This window comes from Oryctolagus cuniculus, chromosome 3 (assembly GCF_964237555.1).
Source record: "Oryctolagus cuniculus chromosome 3, mOryCun1.1, whole genome shotgun sequence".
In the NCBI taxonomy this organism is placed as follows: Eukaryota; Metazoa; Chordata; class Mammalia; order Lagomorpha; family Leporidae; genus Oryctolagus; species Oryctolagus cuniculus.
In genome coordinates this window covers 166,733,810-166,755,371 of record NC_091434.1, presented here as the reverse complement: position 1 = coordinate 166,755,371, position 21,562 = coordinate 166,733,810, and the positions used below count along the sequence as shown (strand labels likewise).

Below are 21,562 nucleotides of genomic sequence, written 5' to 3'. Positions count from 1 at the left end.
GTCAGAATGATACAGGAGTACGACAAACCAACCTACGCTTGGGAGAGGCCAAGAGGAACAGAGTGAATGCGAGCCCCCTGTTCTGTGTCGGTGTGGTTGCGGGGGGTCGGGGCAGTCATTTGAAGTGGGTGAGATGGAACAAAGAAGACTGAGCTGGCCAGTGTGTCTTCCACTGGGCCTTGAGAAACGGACGCCCTCTGGACGCTCAAGTAGGGCTGGGAGTCCGATGTCCCAGATGCAGCTTCCCGGTGGCAATGGACCGCTGGCCGGCTGGTGCCTCCCTGTGGGCCTCTCCTCACCGCCTCACGTTAGCGGCCCCTGAAGTCCTCCTGGAACCCACATTCGTTCACCATGATGCCCTGTGCTTCGTCCTAGCTTCCAAGAGCGACAGGCCGCCTTCCAGGGTGACGTGGGAACCGCTCACCCTCGCCTCGCTGCTGGAAGACACATGCACCAGGACCGCGACCGGGCCAAGCACCTTCCGCCGAGGCAGGGCCCAGCAGTGGATCGTCGAAAACGTCTCTGTCATTAAGTGAAATCTCACCCAGAGGCCTGCACGAGTCGCCACCCCAATAAAACCACCTTCCTGCTGCAGCGGGCGTGGCCTACCGTAGGGGGCGGGGCGGGCCGCCGCGAGCCGGGGCAGCGCTGGCCCCGCCCCCCGCGTGGCTGCGTCCCCGGGGGCCGGGGCGGACTGCGCGGCCCGAGGCGGGGCGGGCCTTGGCCCGAGTGACGGCCCGACGGCCCAACCGGCGCGAGGGCGTGGGGCTGGCCTTCCTGCAGCCTCTTCCGCTTGCCGGCTGCGGCGCCTGGGACGGTTGCGGTGGGGCGCTTGGGAAGTCGTCCAAGATGATTAAAAAATTCGACAAGAAGGATGAAGAGTCTGGTACGCGCGGGGCTTTTGAGGCCCACCCGCAGATGCGGTGGGGGACCGCCTCCACTCTCCTCCGCCCCCGCCGCCTCTTGATTTCGGGACGGCGGGGCCGGGGGCGTGGGCGCCACTGTGCAAGGGGGCCGGTGTGGGGGGCCGGCCCCTCTCCCGCGCTGCCGCCGGGGCCTGCCATGGCCCCTCCCCCGGGCTCCGGAGCCTCCCCTGGGGTCCCGCGCAGCCTCCGGCTGCTCGGCGGCCCCGCCCCGCACCGCCCCCGCACCGCCCCTGCCCGGGCGCAGTCCCTCCCCGCGGGCCCTGGCGGGGCAGTGAGGCGCGGGGCGCTGAGGCCCCGAGGGGAAGAGCCCGGCTATCGGGCTGGGGTCGACGGGCGCGTGCTATGTGGATGCACTCTGGTGCCGTGCACCGTGCAGCCTTCTTGGGGACCCCCCTCACCCCTACTCACCACCTCCCCGCCCGGCTCTGTGGGACCTCGGGGGCGGGCGCAAGATTGTCCCGTGGGACGGAGGGCGCCTTGAGTCCCCAGGACCGGTCTTGGAGCTGGGGCGAGTGGGGAAGATGCCAAACCGCCCTAGAGAACACGAGCCGTGCGTGAGAAGTTGCTGTCCCCGAAGCGTGGTGGAGGGTTGGGTTTCTTAGCCTCCGGCCTCGCACGGTCAGCTCTCACGTTGTTCTCACTCCCTGCAGAATGCTGCGTGCTTCTGCCTCGGGAGTCAGGGCCGCACACAGGACAGGGCTTGCTCGCAGAGAAGCCAGCAGTGCCCACCGTCACCTCAGTGTTCCACACGTGCAGCATTCTCGGAGACACAGGGCAGGGACAGAAAGGTGCTCATCTGGGGCAGGGGCTTAGGGCGTGGCCGAGTCAGGGTCAGGCGTGTGCCCGAGAGCCACAGGTCACCCCGCTTAGGAGAGCGCTCCCCAGCTTTCCGTACCCTTCCTTAACAAGGAAGTTCCGTGGGACAGCTGCTGAAGACGTTCCTTTGTTTTGTGATACAGGTAGTGGCTCCAATCCTTTCCAGCATTTGGAAAAGAGTACCGTCTTGCAGGAGGTACGGCTTCCCGGTGGAATGTGGGCTTTTCTGTGGTAGGGCGATGGGCTGGGAGGCCCTGCGGTGCTCCCCTCGGGACATCCACAGTAAGGACTCAGGCTTGAGGGAAAAGGAAGGGGGATCACCTGTCGCAGGAGAGTCTAGAACTTGCAGAAATGAAAAGAAATGCAGGCTCCGCCCGGGTCGGGAATTTTTAGTAAACCTTCAGAAGAGGTGTTAAGTGCAAGGTGATTGAACGAAATTAGATACTAAGCTCGTATTCATACGCTCTAGATCGATACGGGGCACCTTATTTGATAGGTGATGCCTGTAACGTTGGAGTGGTTGACCCAAGGGGATGCGTTAGAAAGGAGGAGGGGAAAGCAAGGCCACGTCTCATAATTTACCATATTCCGTAGTACGTTGAGATCCGTGGACGACTAACACTAGAATATTGTGGTTAATCTTTACTGCAGCTGATTAGCTGCAGTTTGTGATAGGGAAGGTGCCAAGCACACTGTATGTGACAGACGTTCTCATGTTTCCATAGGCTCGGTTATTCAACGAAACACCCATCAACCCAAGAAGATGTTTGCATATTCTTACAAAGATCCTTTACTTACTGAACCAGGTAAATCATTTTGGGTTTCTTCAGACTGTGCCCTGGAAGAACATGTAACATGCAGTGAAATACTTTCTGAAAAGTTTACTTACTGATTTTTGAAATTTTTATTTTATTTTTCAAATGGACAATGTCTGGTTAAAACAATCATTCGTGAAAATTCCTAAGCACGAGGACCGTGATGCGGCTTCTTTCTCCTTGAGGTGTTGAAGCAACAGAGCACGTGGATCCTCACCAGATACTTACTGATTTGAGCTTACCCAGCTCTGGTTGTACCACATTGTTCAGGTGTATTATGTCCCACTGAAAATATAGGTCGAAGTCAGACATTTTAAATATTTTAACTTTTCTTTGTATGGTAGTGATGTTCTAAAGCTCTGATTTTAATATCCAGATTTTATATTTTTATCTCCTCTCCACCATCACCAGCCATATGATTCTGGGCAAGTAACTTCAGCATTTTGTGTTTTAGCGTCTACTTCCATAGGTGGGAATTCCGGTAACCTGTATTATAAAGTTGTAATGATTGAAAGAAATAATAAACATGTAGCACTGAAAATAGAGCCGGATATATCATAAGCATTTAGGAATAATTTTCATTCAGTCACTCAACAAATAATTATTGCATACTTGTTGTGTCCTGTGCAATGTTCTCAGCACTGGGTATATAACAGACAAAGCCAACAAAAATATTTGCAGTCATGGAATGTAGATTCTGCTTGCAATATATATTTAATTTTTCTTTTGGCTTTTTGTCTCAGCCTGTTAAAAAAAAAAAAAAAAACTCATGAAATGTCAAGGCCCTTAGAAAATATAATTGTGTTTCAGAGATTCTTCCAAGTTCATGGAAAGTGCATATTACGAAGAAATCACCCATGGGTTTCGAAGTGGTTTGCACCAGTATAAACGGATCTTTTAATTTTGTTTCGCCTTGATTTTTGAAGTCTCCTCGTATACGTTGCATGCCTCAGGTGGTTTCCATGTGATGCTAAGACAGTTACGATTCCTATCTGGATTCTGTGCTTCAGGACTGAAGGCCGCATCACACATTGTGTCCCGATTAGCTGAAGCTATTACCTAAACAGGGTTTTAGAGTCCTCAGAGTTGATGGAAAGTTGTCTCTACTTTCCCATGGCCAATACGGCCTCCACAGGGCAGTTTATGTTGAAACATTTAATTACCTTGATACATTTTCAAGCCTACGATAAACATCTTCATAACAGGTTTGGGAAGAGTCATCTTATCTCTGCCCAATGCTTGGTAGAGCTCTGTGGAAAACTACTTTTAACTTTCTACCAGAGGTAACAAATCCATATATTGTCTGAGTTTCAAGTCAAAAAGTGGGAACTTGAGACTTTCACTGAGACTGAGAGGTACGTGGGCTTCTGGGTATTCAGGAAATACAAATGTTTAGGAAAGAAAGGGAAGTCTGTTGATGAGTAGGTTGGATTCTCATTTAGTTAGTTGCAGACTCTTAAACTTTGTTTTTCATTTCAAACTTTCAGTGTTTGTCATCACAGTTTTTTCATGATACTGATGGCAAGTGGATTGAACTAGTTACATTTTATATGAAATCTGAAGTTCTGACAAGTGAGGCCAGCGTATTCCATAGGATTGCTTTAATGGAGGAAGTGGAGCCTGGCCTGGCAGTGTGCAGGTAGCCTGTGGTCTGAATCGTTTAGGAAGTGAGTGAGCTGGATTACAGACGATCTGTTTTTGCGTCTCAGAAACGTGATTCCCACATCAGCAGCATGCGCATCACTGGGGGCTTGTTGGAAACGTGAAATCTCGGGCTTCCAGGACTGCACTGGATCAGAGCCTGCGTGTGGGCTGCTCCCCAGACGCTCTGTTATGCTCGGTGAAGTTGGTGAAGCTCTGGAACGGAGCGTATTTTAGGGGCTCGAGCCAGCATCCTGTTGTCTGTTGCAGCCCCTTGCACGTTGTTTCATAGGACAAATCTAGTTCCTGCCCTGTTGGTTGGATCCCCTTTCGCCATGTTTGCTGGGATTCCTAATGGAAAGTTCTTTACGGTTGAATATTTATTAGGGTCTTCTGATAACGTCAGGCATCGTGCTGGGCATTAGACTACAGGAACCTGTAAGGTAAGGTCTCTGCTGGCAGGCAGTATGATAAAAACACGCCATTGTGATGAGAGAGCCTGCTTGCTGGCAGTGGTTTACCCCTCATAAGCCACAGTTACTCAGGAACGTTAAAGCAGTGTCTGCCGCAAGGTGTGAAACCTGCTCCAGAGCTTTAAGCACGGCGTGTGATAGAGAAGGGTTTTAAACAAGGAGTGGACAGATAAATGGCCATGCAGGTTTATAAATTGAAAGCCAGAAAAGTTGGAAAGAGGCAGAATGTTTACAAAGAGATTTTTCCCCTGAGTTTCACAAGTTTTACGTAAATCTAGAGAAGGTCCTTTATATATGTATACATGTGTATATATATTTTTAAGCTGAAATGTTATTTTAAATTTTGCTTAGGGTGAACACTTTGGAACTACAGAAGCCACGGAGGCTTTCTTTGCCATGACCCGCTTGTTTCAGTCTAATGATGTAAGTCACTTTTATTCTGAGATGAAAAGCTCCTGATGCGTGTTTCTCTCGGGGAACCTTGGGTATTGCAAATTATGGACAGTTGCTTGAAACATTTAAATTAAAAGCTGTTCATCTTCATAAGACTTTAGAATTGTTCGTTAAAGGGTGTGAAGATGTAAGAATTGCCGTATGTGGTTTAAAGCTTTTCCTGGGGCGGGCATTTGGCACTGTGGTTAAGATGCTGCATTGGGGGGGGAGGGGGGGCAGCGCCATGGCTCACTAGGCTAATCCTCCGCCTGCGGCGCCGGTACTCCGGGTTCTAGTCCGGTTGGGGCGCCGGTTCTGTCTAGATTGCCCCTCTTCCAGTCCAGCTCTCTGCTATGGCCCAGGAAGGCAGTGGAGGATGGCCCAAGTGCTTGGGGCCCTGCACCTGTATGGGAGACCAGGAGAAGCACCTGGCTCCCGGCTTCAGATTAGTGCAGTGCCGACTGTGGCGGCCATTTGGGGAGTGAACCAATGGAGGGAAGACCTTTTTTTTTTTCTCTCTCTCTCTCTCTCACTGTCTATAGCTCTACCTATCAAATTAAAAAAAAAAAAAAAAAAGATGCTGCATGAGATGCCCACATCCCATGGAGGAGTGCATGGGTTTGTTTCCTGGCCCCGCTGGTTTCAACTGCTTGCTAATGTGCACCCGGGCAGGTAGCAGGCAATGGCTCAGGTGCTTGGATCTCTGCCACCATGTGGGAGAACTAGCTTGAGTGCCTATATTCCAACTTGGGGCCAGCCCAGTCCCCGCTGTGATAGGCATCTGGAGAGTAAACCAGCAGATGGAAGACCTCTGTTTCTCTGCCTTTTTTCCTTTTTTTGTTTAGAGATTGAAAGTTAGAGTTATATATTTAGAGAGGGAGAGACAGTGATCTGTCATCTACTGGTTCACTCCCCAGATGGCTGTCATGGCCAGAGCTGGACCGATCTGAAGCCAGGAGCTAAGAGCTTCTTTTGGGTCTTCCACATGGGTGCAGGGTTTCCAAGTATTTGGGCCATCTTCTGTTACTTTCCCAGTTGCATTAGCAGGGATCAGAAGTGGAGCAGCCTGGGCTCAAGCCGGTGTCCATAGGAGATGCTAGACTTGCAGGCGGTGGCTTTACCCGCAATACCATAGTGCTGGCCCTACTCTCTTCCTTTAAAATACATTTTTAGAAAGACTATTTGTATTTGAATAGTAGAGTTACAGAAAGAGGGAAAGACAGAGAGATCTTCCATCTGCTGGTTCACTTCCCAAATGGCTGGGCCAGGCTGAAGCCAGGAGTCTGGAACTTCATCTGGGTCTCCCTTGTGGGTACAGGGGCCCAAGCACTTGGGCCATCTTTCTCTGCCACAGCAGAGAGCTGGCCTGGAAGAGGGGCAACCGGGACAGAATCTGGCGCCCCGACCGGGACTAGAACCCGGTGTGCCGGCGCCGCTAGGCGGAGGATTAGCCTAGTGAGCCGCGGCGCCGGCCTAGATGATTTTTTTAAAAGATTTTTATTTATTTATTTGAGAGGTGGAGTTACAGACACACAGAAGGGGAGAGAGAGAGAGGGAGAGGGAGAGGGAGAGGGAGAGGGAGAGGGAGGGAGAATGAATGAATATGAATGAATGAGAGAATGAGAGAATGAGAGAATGAGAATCTATCTTCCATCTTCTGGTTCACTCTGCAAATTGCGGCAGTGGTTGGTGCAGAGCTGATCCAAAGCCGGGAGCCAGGAGCTTCCTTCTGATCTCCCAAGCAGGGGCAGGGGCTCGAGTTTCTGGGCCATCTTCCACTGCTTTCTCAGGCCATTAGCAGGGAGGTGGATGAGGAGAAGAGCAGCCGAGACAGGAACTGGCATCCATATGGGGTGCCTCTGCTGCAGGCAGAGGGTTAGCCTACCACACCACGGCGCTGGCCCCAGTAGATGATATTTTTTGATGCTGTTGTATTTGTATTGTTTGTTGACAGTGTTTAGAAATTACGTAGATTTTTATATATTGGCCTTATTTCTTATGATCTTGTTAAATTCATTTATTAGTTTAGGAATATTTATGGGTGATTCTCTAGGATTTTCTATATGATTGATCATGTCACCTTCAAAAAAAGATTTGCTTTTTCCTTTTCAATCTGTTTTCCTTTTATTTGTCTGTTTTCTGACTTCTTGCACTGTTGTATGTGGATGATGAAAATGATTGCTGGTAGAGGAGAAACATTTAGACTTTCACCATTAAGTTGGTTGTTGGCTGGAAATTTTTCATAGGTGACTTTTGTCAGATTTAGGAAGTTCCTTTCCATTCCTAGTTTGCTGAGAGATTCTTTTCATGAATGCGTATTGAATTTTGATATTGGATTTCTATATCCAGTGGATTGTCACATGTTTTTTCTTTTTAGTATATCAGTATGGTCCAACGCATCGATTCAGTTTCATGGGGAAGAAATCCCTTGCTATGTGTACACACAGAGACTTGCCAAGTAGTTTTACCTAGGGTCACTAAACATTGATCTGTAGTTTCTTCTTAGGATGTCTTTGCCTGCTCTTTGTTTTTAGATAGTGCTGACCTCATATGAGTTGTGAAGAGTTTCTTCCTCTTCTGTTTTCTAAAAGAGTTTTTGTAGAATCTTTACTAATTTTCCCTTCAGTGTTTATTTGAATTCACTATTGAAGCTATCCTTTTTATGTGTTTGGTTTTTTAGCTTAATTAACTCCATTAAAACATTAGTTATGATGCTACTCAGGTTATTTGTCTTCTGGAATCTGCTTTGGTAGTTTGTATTTTTCAGGGAATTTGTCCATTTCATCTAAATTATTGAACTTGTCATGAAATTCATAATATTCTCTTATTCCTTTAAAACTGTATGTATGTATATATTTATTTATTTACATACTTAATTTGAAAGAGGGAAATAGAGAGAGAAGGACATACAGAGAGGCAGAGAGAGAGCTTCCATCTGTTGTTCACTCCCCAAATGCCCACAATAGCTGGGTTGGGCCAGGCTGTGTGCAGGGTCCCGAACACTTGATCCATCACTGCTGCCTCATTAGCAGGCAGGTGTGTGCACATTAGCAGGCAGGTGGCATGGGAGAGTGGAGCTGGGACATGGACCCAGACTGCTATGGAGTGCGGTATCCAAAGTGAGTGACACTTCCACCAATGTGCCAGAGCTCCTGCCCCTTAATTCTTCTTCTTCTTCTTCTTCTTTTTTTTTTTTTTTTTTTGACAGGCAGAGTGGACAGTGAGAGAGAGAGACAGAGAGAAAGGTCTTCCTTTTTTGCCGTTGGTTCACCCTCCAGTGGCCGGCGCACCACGCTGATCCTATGGCAGGAGCCAGGTACTTATCCTGGTCTCCCATGGGGTGCAGGGCCCAAGCACTTGGGCCATCCTCCACTGCACTCCCTGGCCACAGCAGAGAGCTGGCCTGGAAGAGGGGCAACCGGGACAGAATCCAGCGCCCCAACTGGGACTAGAACCCGGTGTGCTGGCGCCGCAAGGCGGAGGATTAGCCTAGTGAGCCGCGGCGCCGGCCTTAATTCTTTTTAATGTCTATAGAATCTTCAGTGATGTTTCTTCTTTCAATCTGGTATTGGTAAATTCTATCTTCTTTTATTCCTAGGAAGTTTGTCTAGTGATTTGTAAACTTAAAATTTTTTAAGTATTTATTTAAATTTTTTTTGAAAAGCAGAGACAGAGGAAGAAAGAGACAGAGAGAGGTCTCCCATCTACCCATTCACTTCGCAAATGCCCACAACAGCTGGAGCCGGGCCAGTCCAAGAACTCGATTTGAATCTCTCATTTGGGTGGCAGGGACCCGAGTACTGAGGCATCACCTGCTGCCTCTCAGGGTACACATTAGCAGGAAGCTGGAATAGAGGGTGAAGCCAGGGCTTGAACCAGGCCCTCCGGTAATGGCATAGGGGACATCCCAAGCGGTATCTTAACTGCTTGTGCCAAGGGCCAGCCCCTGAAGTTTATTGATCTGTATACAGTACCAGCTTTTTATTTCATTGGCTTTCTTTTCTATTAGCTGTTTTTCTCTTCCAAACTAATTGTGTTAAAAGAATACTAAAAAATCAATACAGAAGAAGGGGACAAAGGGGAGGAAAAAGAACATAGATCAAGCAGGATGAACATAAATCATAGAATAAAGTGGTAGATATAGACCTGAATATATCATTGTCTACACTAAGTGTAAACAGAGAGCACACAGAGCTCTTACAAAAATAAGCTATCACTGAACCATAAAGCTGGGCACAGTGGACTTCAGAGGAGTGGGATCATGGAGACCTCAGTTATTACGTTGTGTTCAGACATGAGGTAATGGGCATCCGAGGGTGGGTTCTGAAGAAGGGGAACAAGCAGGATGAGGCCCAGGAGTGCGCTGCTTCCCTGCCCAGAGGCAGACCGCAGGCCCAGGTCAGCACGGGCAGGCTGAGTAGGAGCCTCCTTCACTCTGAGCTGCCAAACACGGAGAGGCTGGGAAAGCCAGGAAAGCTTGAATTTGCAGGGTGGAATAGCAGAGAAGAGGGAGAAAGGGGGTGGGGGGGAGGGGAGAGAGGGGAGGGGAGGGGAGGGGAGAGGAGGGGGAGAGGGGAGGGGACGAGGGGAGAGGGGAGAGGAGAAGAGAGATCTCCAGCAATCTGCTGGGAACTGTCCTTTGAGTCTTCAGATAATTCCTGATATGTGTATATGTAGGCAAGGGCAAGGGAAGAGTGAAGAACAAATGGCTGAGAATAGGTCACACTCTCACCATTGAGACTGGCGAGACCTCGCATAGTTCTAAGGAGGATATCACCTACTTAATGGGAATATGCTAGTCTGAGGTTAAAGCTTAGAGAGCTTAAAAGTAGGCCGATGTGGGTGATCTCTGCCTGGTGGGGGTCTGCCCACCACCCTCCCCTTGCAGGAGGGTGAGAGGGTGTGGCACACCGTGCCTCCCAGGAAGGACCCCACAGCCTGACCGCTGCTGGTGGCAGACCCCAGGCACGTTCCCCACCCCTGCTCTGTGTTAAAGGGCCCTGTAATTGCATCAGGTGAACAGCTCCCCCGAGTGGCCCAGGGTTAGGACCACCTGGAAAGCTAGCCCAGCTCCGGGACCTTCAAGCTGATTGGAGAAGCGTATTGGTGCCAGTATGGATTCTATCCTATAAAATTAGTGTTGCCCTGAATTAGTTACGCCCCTTCTGCCTGCTCTTTAAAAAAAAAAGCAGACATGCTCACCAGAACTTGTCTCCAGCAGTACACCAGCCTCAAAGGAGAAGAACCGGTGCCAGGTAATTTAACCTCAGGACAGAACAGAGTTCAGTACTATATAGAAGAGTACAACGAAACCCAGCACTTAATATCTTCACTTCACAGTGTATAGCATCTAAGAAAACATTGTCAGGCATACAAAGAAGCAGGAAAATACGAGGGTACCTCACAGACTTCGTGGAAAGTGGAATTAGAAGATTATTTTCCTATAAAACATTTTTTTAAAAAGATTTTTATTTATTTATTTGAGAGGCAGAGTTACAGACAGAGAGAAACAGAGAGAGAGGTCTTCCACCCATTGGTTCACTCCCAAATGGCCACAATGGCCGGAGCTGGGGCAATCAGAAGCCAGGAGCCAGGAACTACTAGGTCTCCCACGCAGGTGCAGGGGCCCAAGCAACTGAGCCATCTTCTACTGCTTTCCCAGGCCATAGCAGAGAGCTGGATCAGAAGAGAAGCCAGGACATGCACTGGCACCCATATGGGATGTCGCAGGCCTAGGCTTAGCCGACTATGCCACAGTGCTGGCCCCAGTGTAAAACATTTTTAAAATACAAGTCATCAAGGCTGGCGCTGTGGTGTGGCAGGTGAGGCCAACACCTGCAGTGCCGGCATCCTGTGTGGGCACTGGTTTGAGTCCCGGCTGCTCCACTTCCAATCTGGCTCTCTGCTATGGCCTGGGAAGGCAGTGGAGGATGGCCCAGGACCTTGGGCCCCTGCACCCCTGTGGGAGACCTGGAGGAATCTCCTGGCTCCTGGCTTTGGATTGACGCACCTCTGGCCGGTACAGCCACTTGGTGAGTTAACCAGCAGATGGAAGACCTCTCTCTCTCTTTGCCTCTCTGTAGTTCTGCCTTTCAAATAAATAAATAAATAAATAAATCTTTTTTAAAAAAGTCACCTTCCCCAAGTTCATAAAAAAATGGATGTTATAAAAAACTATGTGTGCATTTCAAGCAAAATGAAGAATGTCAACATATGGGATAATAGTTTGGAAATTCTTTTAGTGGTCACCCTAAAAATTGGAACATAGGTTTTTGACTTATCAAAGTCTAATATTCATCTTTGTCTTTTCTTTGCTTTGGGGAAGTTGAAGAATCCTAGGGCCCTTTTATTCCTTATATGCATATGAGCTTCTAAATATAAATGTGTAACCATGCATAGACATATACACATTGCCATACATATGAATACTTAAATTTTATAGTTCATAGTTTTGGTGTTTTGTTATTATTGTTGTAAATTGAGATTTATTCAAGTCTTTACCACCTTTTAAAAAACTCTTCATTCCTTGCAGTATTTGTGAGTTATTATTTGAAATAATTTTTCTTGTGCCTGAAGAATATACTTCTATAGTCCCATTCTTCCTAGATTTTATGTACTGTATCCCATGCCGCTGAGGTCATGGACTTCTGCTTTATGGTTGTGAGTGTTTGGTTTAATTTTTGGCATCTGTGAATTTCTTTTTATTTTGCCCTTGGCTACATATTTAAATTTTTGATTCATATTTTGTTTAGCATTGTCTGTATGTTTATGCACTAGGTTATAGTGGTTAAGAAAATATCTCTGCCAATAGTTTGTATTGATATTGTTTTGAGTGCTTGGTATTTTATTGTGTGTGAGATGGTATCTGAAATGTGTGTTGTTTGTTTGTTTGTTTTTTAAAGATTTATTTACTGGGGCTGACACTGTGGCACAGCAGGTTGATGCCCTGGCCTGAAGCGCTGGCATTCCATATGGGCACCAATTTGAGACCTGGCTGCTCCACTTCCGATCCAGCTCTCTACTATGGCCTGGGAAAGCAGTGGAGAATAGCGCAAGTCCTTGGGCCCCTGCACCTGCGTGGGAGACCTGGAAGAGGCTCCTGGCTCCTGGCTTAGGATCTGTGCAGTTCCGGCCGTTGCGGCTAATTGGGGAGTGAACCAGCAGATGGAAGACCTCTCTCTCTCTCTCTCTCCCCCCCTCTCCCCCTCTCCCCCTCCCCCTCTCCCCCTCCCTCTCCCTCTCTCTCCCTCTCCTCTCTCTGTGTAACTCTGCTTTTCAAATAAATAAATCTTTTAAAAAATAAAGATTTATTTATTTATTTGCAAAGCAGAGTTACAGAGAGGCAGAGGCAGAGGCAGAGAGAGAGATCTTCCATCTGCTGGTTCACTCCCCAAATGGCTGCAACAACCGGAACTGGGCTGATCCAAAGCCAGGAGCCAGGGGCCAGGAACTTCTTCCTGGTGTCCCATGTGGGTATAGGGGCCCAAGGGCTTGGGTCATCTTCCTCTTGACTCACAGTGTCAGAGCAGAAGTTTGTCTCTGTAGAAACTCCCATGTAATGAAATTCTTAAATTTTTACTTGTTTTCCAGTGTGTCAGCGCATCCATTATTTATATTTATAAAATAGTTATATTCTTAATATTTTGTCACCTAGATATTTTTACATTTGGGTAGATGAAAGTCTTTTAAAGTACATCTAGATAGATCTTCTTGTGGTCATCATTTCAAACAATTAAAAAGCCTTTTCATTATGTGTAATGTGTTGCCTCTATAAATACTTTTTCAGCAAACTTTGAGGAGAATGTGCTACCTTACCATCAAAGAGATGGCTACTATCTCTGAGGATGTGATCATTGTCACAAGCAGGTAAGTGACCGGCCCGTGTCTGGCATGGATTGTTGGTGTTTGGTGGGATATTTACCGTTCTCTTTCTGTGTTTTGACTGTGAGAATGTCAACAGGAAGTTAGAAGGGTGTCCTGTGCTAAAGCATTCTTCTATAAAATTCAGTTGTCATCATGTGACAGCTCTCCCTGTCTGATAAAGCAAAGAAAGAACTCACAAAGGAAATGCCTCTCATAGATTTGATTGTATTGAAAAGTTGGTAAAGATATGTAAATTAAACCAAAAAGTGATATATATGGAAATATTTACAAGAAACATATCCAGAGTCTAGTATCTTTTGTATAAAGAACTCTTATACTTAAAAGCTGACAGACAATTCATAAAGTAAGCAGTATGAAGAACCCAAGTATCTTTAGTCAGTTATTCTTACTAGGAGCCAAAAAACTGAAATTAAAAATTCAAGAATGAGTTACAGTATTCTTACTCACTTTGACAAAAAAGCAAACAGGCAACATTTGGTATTTTTAAGGGAGTATCACCTTTTTTTATAGAACTTAGAGTAAAAAATTGATTCAGTTTTTCTAGAAGTTGGTGGCATTTGTTGAGTGATTGGAAAGGCTTTATCCCTTTGACTTACTAATACCACATCTGTGGGACTGACCCCAGAAAATAACTGGACATAGCACAGAAAAACTTAGTACATTGATGTGTGCTGCAGCACTGCTTATATTAGCTAAAAGGACAAAACAACTTACCTATCTACTGATGGTAAAATTATTTAATCGGGGACGGCGCTGTGGCACAGTGGGTTAAAGCCCTGGCCTGGAACACCAGCATCCCATATGGGCACTGGTTCGAGACCCGGTTGCTCCACTTCTAATCCAGCTCTCTGCTGTGGCCCGGGAAAGCAGTGGAAAATGGCCCAAGTCCTAGGGCCCCTGCACCTGCGTGGGAGACCCGGAGGATGCTCCTGGCTCCTGGGTTTGGATCGTCGCAGTTCCAGCTGTTGTGGCCAATTGGGGAGTGAACTGCCAGATGGAGGACCTCTCTCTCTCTCTCTCTCTCTCTCTGCCTCTCCTTCTCTCTGTGTGTAACTCTTTCAAATAAATAAATAAATCTTTAAAAAATTATTTAATCAACTTATATTATGAAATATTTTAAGTGTTTGAAAATATTTTTGAAAAATCTTTTATGATATAGAAAATTCCTCAGTAAAGTGCTAAATAGGAGTTGGATTCAATCTGTGTATTTTATAGAGTTTCACTTTAAAAATTACTTTATGTGTGTGTGGTAAAACATGAATTGTAAGTATGAGGGTACTTCCAAAGTTAATGGAAAGTGGAATTAAGAATTTATTTTGGTGCAAACATTTTGAAATCCACACATATGAAGGTTATTAAAAAGCTTAATGGACAATGCACATATGAAAAAAAATTTTTTGCACCAAAATGAAGTTATCTCTTATTCCATTATCCATGAACTTTTTGAAGTTACTGTGTACCCTGACATATTACCAATAGGCTATATATGGATGTTTGGGATTCTGGTTATTTATTTTCTTTTAAGTTTTGATAATTTCCAAGTATCCTTAAATGTGTATATATAATTCATAGTTCTAAAATACATGATAAGTGTCATTTAAAAATACTTGCCTTCTTAATTATTGATTGTAAGTCGTCTCAGTGTATCTGTTTTTTGTGCAACAAAGACACTTGCACATTTTTGGAGGGGAGTGCTTATGTTTAAGCAGCAGTTGTATTGAAGATAGTTCCTATTCGCAAAGCTTTCAGTGAAAAGCTGGTGTGAACTGAGACTTACACGAGATGGGAGTTTGTCTTTCCTCATGAAGCTCAAGTCTGGAGGCCTAGAAGAGCTGGTGCTGGCTCAGTACTTCCGCAGGGTCAGGGCTAGTGTCTTCAGTCCTTCTGGACATGGTCCGTTATTGCAGAGTACATGCCTGCCTCACGGGCAGTGAAGTGCCGTCAGCCAGGAGGGCTGCTGGGAGCGGCTCGGGAGTGCCAGCACCATCTGTCTCTTACCAGGAATGCAATGGCTCTTCCCAAGGCAGTTTTTAGATTTCATTTGGCACAATTGTTAACATGACTCTCCTTAGGAGGCTAGGAAAGTGAGTATTTAGCTTTTATAACCCAAGTATTATGGGCAGGCAAGAGATAATGGGTTAAAAATTGGTGTTGGATTAGTTAACCAACATTGTCTGCCCCAAGTCGGAAACAGAAAACCTCAAGTTGCATGGCTAGGTTAACTAAATAAACAGATCAGTCAACTATTGATTCTTTTGTTTGTTACTTATAGCCATTAATACTTCCCTCTGAGTCTTGTTAGGTCACCTTGACTTATGGTTTACTTTTTGTTTTTGTCCACTTGAAATGATCAGTAGCTGTGGTAGACAGAATCATGGCCCTCGGAGTTGTCCAGGTCTCAGTTCCCAGGACCTGTGGATCTGTTGCATCACATGGCAAAGGGGAGGGAAAGCTGGTGAACAGCGGATAGGGAGGTTGTCCTGGATTATTCAAGTGGGTCCTTTCTTCTTACGAAGTAAACGTCAGAGAGAGAAAAAGTCAGTAAAGAGATGTGAGGAGGCGGCTGGGTTTAAGTGGAGGAAGGTGGCTCTCAGTGACCTCACTTCCTGCTGCTGGGCCTCACCTCTTAAAGTTTCCACCGCCTCAGCACCACACCCTGGGGACCAAGCTTCCCGCACATGAATCCTGGGGGACACCGTCAAGCTGTTTCAGAACCAGAGCAACCCATGGAGCCCCCACAAAGGGATGCAGCTTTGCTGCAATCTTGATTCCAGCCCAGTGAGACCTGTGTTACACTTCCTTCAGAACTGTAATATAACTAAATAAATAGATTTTTTAAAAAGATTCATTTATTTACTTGAGGGGCAGAATTACACAGAGAGAAGTCTTCAATCTACTGGCTCATTCTCCAAATCTCTGCAATGGCTGGAGCTGTGCCAATCTGAAGCCAGGAGCCAGGGGCTTCTTCCAGGTCTCCCACATTGGTGCAGGGGCCCAAATACTTGGGCCATCTTCTTCTGCTTTCCCAGGCCATTAGCAGAGAGCTGGATTGGAAGAGGAGCAGCCAAGACTCAAACTGGTGCCCTTATGGGATGCCAGTGCTGTAGGTGGTTGCTTAGCCTACTATACCAAGGTGCTGGCCCCAATAAATTATTTTTAAAGATTTATTTATTGATTTGAAAGTCAGAATTGCATACACAGAGAGAAGGAGAGGCAGAGAGAGAGCTCTTCCATCCACTGGTTCACTCCACAATTAGCTGCAATGATCAGAGCTGCACCGAACCGAGGCCAGGAGCCAGGAGGTTCTTCCAGGTCTTCCACGTGGGTACAGGGGCCCAAAGACTTGGGCCATCTTCCACTGCTTTTCCAGACCATAGCAGAGAGCTGGATTGGAAGTGGAGCAGCTGGGACTTGAACCAGCGTCCATAAGGGATACTGGTACTGCAGGTGGCGCTTTACCTGCTACGCCACAGTGTCAGCCCCTAAGTGTTTTCTTACGTTATAAGTTTGTGGTACATTTTTACAGCAGCAATAGAAAGCTAATGGAAGTGAGGTGCTCCAGTAACAAATACCTAAAAATGTAGTGTTGGCAGCGAGCACATGCTAAAAGCATTTTGCAGAGTATGATGGGAAAAGCCTAGATTGCTGTGAACAGACTGTTGGTACAGCGATGAATGTTGATGACTCTGACAGGCTCAGAGAGAAGTAAGGAGAAGAGCAGAGAACCTATCCGTCTTTCTCGAGAATACCTAGCTCATTAGAAGCAGACTTGCTGGAAATACGGGCAGTAAAAGTGCTGCTGGTGGAGACTCAGAGGAAAACGAGGAAAGCTGTTGGAGACGAGAGGAAAGGGGGTCCACGTGATTGTAACGGCAGAAAGGGTGGCAGAACTGCGTCCTGTAGTTATGTGAAAAGTGTATGAACTGGCTTTTATTTATGAACAATGAGCTCGAATTTTAAAAAAAAACATTTGAAATACTTTATTTGATAGGGGTGGGCAGTTGGCAGAGTGGTTAAGTTGCTTTTTGGGATGCCTGAGTGCCTGGGTTCAGGTGCCAGCTCTGCTTCTGATCCCGCTTCCTGCTAATGCTCACCCTGAGTGGCAGCAGTGATGGCTCAAGTAGTTGGGACCCTGCCACCCACATGCGAGACCTGGATGAGTTTCAGGCTCCTCACGTCCACCTGGCCCAGCTCTGGCTATGAACCAGGGATAGGAAGAGCTCTCTCTTCCTTTCAAATAGGTAAATTAATTAAAAAGTAATTAGATTGAGAGGAAGAGAGAGAGAGTGCGCGCGTGTGCCCAGCTCCCGATTGATTCCCTAGTTGCCCACAGCTCCCATATGGGATGTGGGCATCCTGAGGGGGATCCTAACTACTAAACAAAATGCCTGGACCCTGAACTTGGATATTTGATTGATGAGATTTCCAAGAAAAGTGTTGAAGGTACAGGTTGGTTTCTTTGCTGCTTATAATATAATTTGAAAGCAGAGGAATAGATTAAGGGAAGACCAGTTAAAAAAAGAACCAGGGCTTGATGATTTCGGGCATTCTCAGCCTACTTGAGTGGCAAAGGGTGCTAAAATCAAGAGGTTAACTTCAGGAAAGTGTTCTCTAGAGGAAAAGCCAAGGAGTCACTGTATAACTTGTTGCTGGAACCACAGAAAGATCCAAAGATCTGCGTGTTCACTTACACAAAGCACTCTGAAGACATTGAGGGTATGACTCATAGATTCCCTCGGCATCTAAGCAGAAGCCACACATAGAGATGGGATTCTCTAGGCAAGATCTGTGGAGGAGCCTCTGGTCTACTGAGTGAGGATGTGTACTTAGACACGAGGTTCTTGAGAACCTTACGCCTGTGGAAACACAGCTAGCTTGGATCCCAGGGGACAGGCAGGGGCTGGCGTGAAAGAAGGCTGTCAGTGCCACAGAGTTCTCCAGGCAGGAGGAAGGGTACCCAGGTACATGCCAGCCACCCTTCCTGGAAAAGGAGGCTGTTGCAGCAGAGGGACAGGCGTGGGGTGGGCTGGGAGCGACACGGGGTTCTCCAGGCAGAAACCTGCTGCGGTTGCTGGTTGGGTTTCAGAAGTGCCCGAGACCATGACTTCTTGCCATTTTCTCTCCTGATCGGGAGTATCTGTAATTCTCACCCGCTGGAAGTCACACCCTTACACTTTGGGACAGGGACTCGTTGTCTATTTTCATAGGTTCACAGATGGAGAGGAGTTTTGCCTCAGGAGGGATTATGCCAGGAATCTCAGTCAGATCTAATTTAGATGACTTTGATAACAGGGTTGGAACTTTAGAGTCAGAATTAGATGAGATTTTGGGCTTTGAATTGATGCTGCAAGGTGTTGTATTGAGTTTTGGGGGGATCTTGGGTGGGGTGAATATATTTTTGCATATGAAATACCATACCTTTGGCTGGTGCCTCGGCTCAATAGGCTAATCCTCCGCCTTGCAGCGCTGGCACCCCGCGTTCTAGTCCTGGTCGGGGCGCCGGGTTTTGTCCCGCTTGCCCCTCTTCCAGTCCAGCTCTCTGCTGTGGCCAGGGAGTGCAGTGGAGGATGGCCCAAGTCCTTGGGCCCTGCACCCCATGGGAGACCAGGAGAAGCACCTGGCTCCTGGCTTCGGATCAGCGCGGTGCACAGGCCGCAGCGGCCAGTGGAGGGTGAACCAATGGTAAATGAAGACCTTTCTCTCCCTCTCTCTCTCTCTCTCTGTCTACTCTGCCTGTTGAAAAAAAAAAAAAAGAAAAAAAAGAAATGCCATACCTTTGATGATACAATGATTTTTAACTCAGTGAAACCTCTACTCTGTGGGACTGTAAGATAATAAATTGTGTTGTTTTAACTCACTAATAGTAATTTTGTACAGTAGGACTGTAACGCTGATACTATAGATGACCATTCTATGTATGTAGACAACTATATTAGATGGTAGGAGACAAGGGAGATTAAGAAAACCAATACTTATGAATGACCAATAAGTACATGGAAATATTAACGTTATTAGTCATCAGGGCAATGCAAATTAAGCCCTTAATGAGATGATATGCCACTAAAATGGTTAAAATGAAAAAATCCTGATAGTGTCAAAATCGAAAAGCCTCTACAGCAATACCAAGTATATAGAACAGTTGGAACTCTCATATGCTGTAGTTAGAAACGTAGAATGGGTACAAACACCTTAGAGGAGATTTGGCTGTTTCTCATAGTTACACATAGACCCACTATGTAACAGTAATACTTGTAGCACTTCTAGAATGGAAACATCAGCTACAAGAAGATTGTACAAGGATTTGCTAGCTGCTTTTTTGTGATTGTCCTAAACTGGAAACAAGCCACGTGCTCATCTTTAGGAGAGTGGGTAAACAAATTGTGGGATAATCAAACCATGGACTGCTACTCAGCAAGATTCAAGCAACAGTGTGGATAAACTTCTGAAACATTGTGTTGGAACAAAGGAAAACAGACACAAAAGGACTCATGCAAGATGCTTCTGTTTGTATAAACTACTTCCAAAAACAGCCCAAGCTCATCAGTGGTGATAGAACCAGAAGTTTGGTGGGTTGGAGGAGATTGACTGGAAATGAGGACACTTTCTGAGGTGATGGAAGTGTTCAGTGTTTTATTTTGGATGGAGGTTACACGGGTGATCATACTGTCAAAACTCGTCTGAGGGGCCGGCGCTGTGGCTCAGCGGGTTAACGCTGTGGCCTGAAGCGCTGGCATCCCATGTGGGTGCCAGTTCGAGACCCAGCTGTTCCACTTCCCATCCAGCTCTCTGCTATGGCCTGGGAAAGCAGTGGAAGATGGCCCAAGTCCTTGGGCCCCACACCCAAGTGGGAGACCCGGAAGAAGCTCCTGGCCCCTGGCTTCGGATGGGCGCAGCTCTGGCCTTTGCGGCCATTTGGGGAGTGAACCAAGGAAGACCTCTCTCTCTCTCTCTCTCTCTCTGCCTCTCCTTTCTCTGTGTAACTCTGACTTTCAAATAAATAAATAAATCTTAAAAAAAAAAAAACTCATCTGAGTGAACACTTGTTTTTAATGTATATAAATTACAACTCCGTTAAAAACAGTGAAGAGATTTAGTTATTGGATTAAGAATGGTCAAATATAGGAGCCAGCATTGTCTTGTAGCAGGTAAAGCTGCCACCTGCTGCATGACAAGTCCTGGCTGTTCCACTTCCAGTCCAGCTCCCTGCTAATGCACCTGGGAAAGCAGCAGAGGACGGTCCAAGTACTTGGGCCTCTACACCCACATGAGAGACCCAGGTGGAGTTCCAGGCTCCTGGAACCAGTCCCTTCTATTAAAGGCCATTTGGGGAATGAACCAGTGGATGGAAGAACTCTGTCTTTCAAATAAAATGAATCTTTTAAAAAAAAAGAAAGAATGGTCAAATATATTGGCAATTTGGCAGTACTGTCCTACCCATTACTAGAAGCCAAACCCCTTTCTGATTGAACTCAGCCCAGTGGAAGTCTACATGTGAAGATTGCTTAGAATTCTGGAATTCTGGGGAAATGATCGCTCACTCATAGTAGAGTAGTGTGGAGGGTGGGTGGTACCAGTGTGTGGTAAGTTACATCTCTGGTCTCTGAAAATTAAATGATCAGTGTGTAGATTCTGATTGAGGAAAAAATGAATGGGTTGTAGAGACAGCACGCAGGCAGTTTTGAAATCAGTTGTAGGGATAATGTGTGAATTTGGGAAGAGGGAGAAAGATACTTTGAGATTCCTGGGGAATCTTAAGTCCACAGACTTTCTTGGTAAGAAAAATACAAGGCTGGGACAACTTTTCTGTCTGAATATGCAGCTGTCCCTGTGTGACTGCTCTTGCAGAGTTTCTGCCAGCACTTGGCTTAGAACAAGAAAGGGGATGAGATACTATTGTCATCAGAGGTAGCAGCCACTGTAGTGAGCTCCTCTCTCAAAGATCTCTGGAAACCTCTCAGTTGCAAAATCTGAATGAAATTTCAGTCCACATCTTCCCACACCTCTGCCCCAGTGTTAGCTTGGTTACACATGTCTTTTTTTTTTTTTAATTTATTTATTCGTTTATTTGAAAGACTTACACAGAGAGAGAGGAGAGGCAGAGAGAGAGAGAGATCTTCCATCTGCTGGTTCACCCCCCAGTTGGCTACAATGGCCAGAGCTGCACTGATCCGAAGCCAGGAGCCAGAAGCTTCCTCCGAGTCTCTCACGCAGATGCAGAGGCCCAAGGACTTGGGCCACCTTCTACTGCTTTCCCAGGCCATAGCAGAGAGCTGGATTGGAAGTGGAACAGCCGGGACTCCAACTGGCGCCCATATGGGATACTGACACTGTAGGCCGCAGCTTTACCCACTACGCCACAGCGTCGGCCCCACACATGTCTTAAAGTTTGCCATTCTTGGCTTTCAAAAACCACAGTCCTCCCGTCTCTAGTTGTTCCATTTTCTGTTTCTTCACATGTTGGCTGCTTTTCTTCTACCAGTCACGTAAATATTGGCATTTCCTGGAGTGCCTATCAGTGTTGTTGCAAGTTCCCAAGCTCCTCATGCTATTTGGTGCCCTGTATCTTTGTCCATGT

At 46.5% G+C, this 21,562-nt stretch overlaps 2 protein-coding genes across 8 annotated transcripts in view; both read left to right on the top strand.

Moving 5' to 3' along the window:
• The window catches only part of TSGA13 (testis specific 13), a 29,793-nt gene extending 29,199 nt beyond the window's left edge, over positions 1-594 (top strand). For all 6 annotated transcript variants that reach the window (XM_051848994.2, XM_051848992.2, XM_017342679.3 and 3 more), the window contains one exon: positions 376-594. In XM_051848994.2, coding sequence (XP_051704954.2) covers positions 376-536 — 161 coding nt within the window. In that variant the 3' untranslated portion in view covers positions 537-594. The remainder of the gene's footprint in view (positions 1-375) is intronic.
• Positions 595-731: 137 nt separating this feature from the next.
• The window catches only part of COPG2 (COPI coat complex subunit gamma 2), a 121,739-nt gene continuing 100,908 nt past the window's right edge, over positions 732-21,562 (top strand). For both annotated transcript variants that reach the window (XM_070071310.1, XM_070071311.1), the window contains exons 1-5: positions 732-886; positions 1,886-1,938; positions 2,468-2,548; positions 5,023-5,094; positions 12,890-12,969. In XM_070071310.1, coding sequence (XP_069927411.1) covers positions 850-886; positions 1,886-1,938; positions 2,468-2,548; positions 5,023-5,094; positions 12,890-12,969 — 323 coding nt within the window. In that variant the 5' untranslated portion in view covers positions 732-849. The remainder of the gene's footprint in view (positions 887-1,885; positions 1,939-2,467; positions 2,549-5,022; positions 5,095-12,889; positions 12,970-21,562) is intronic.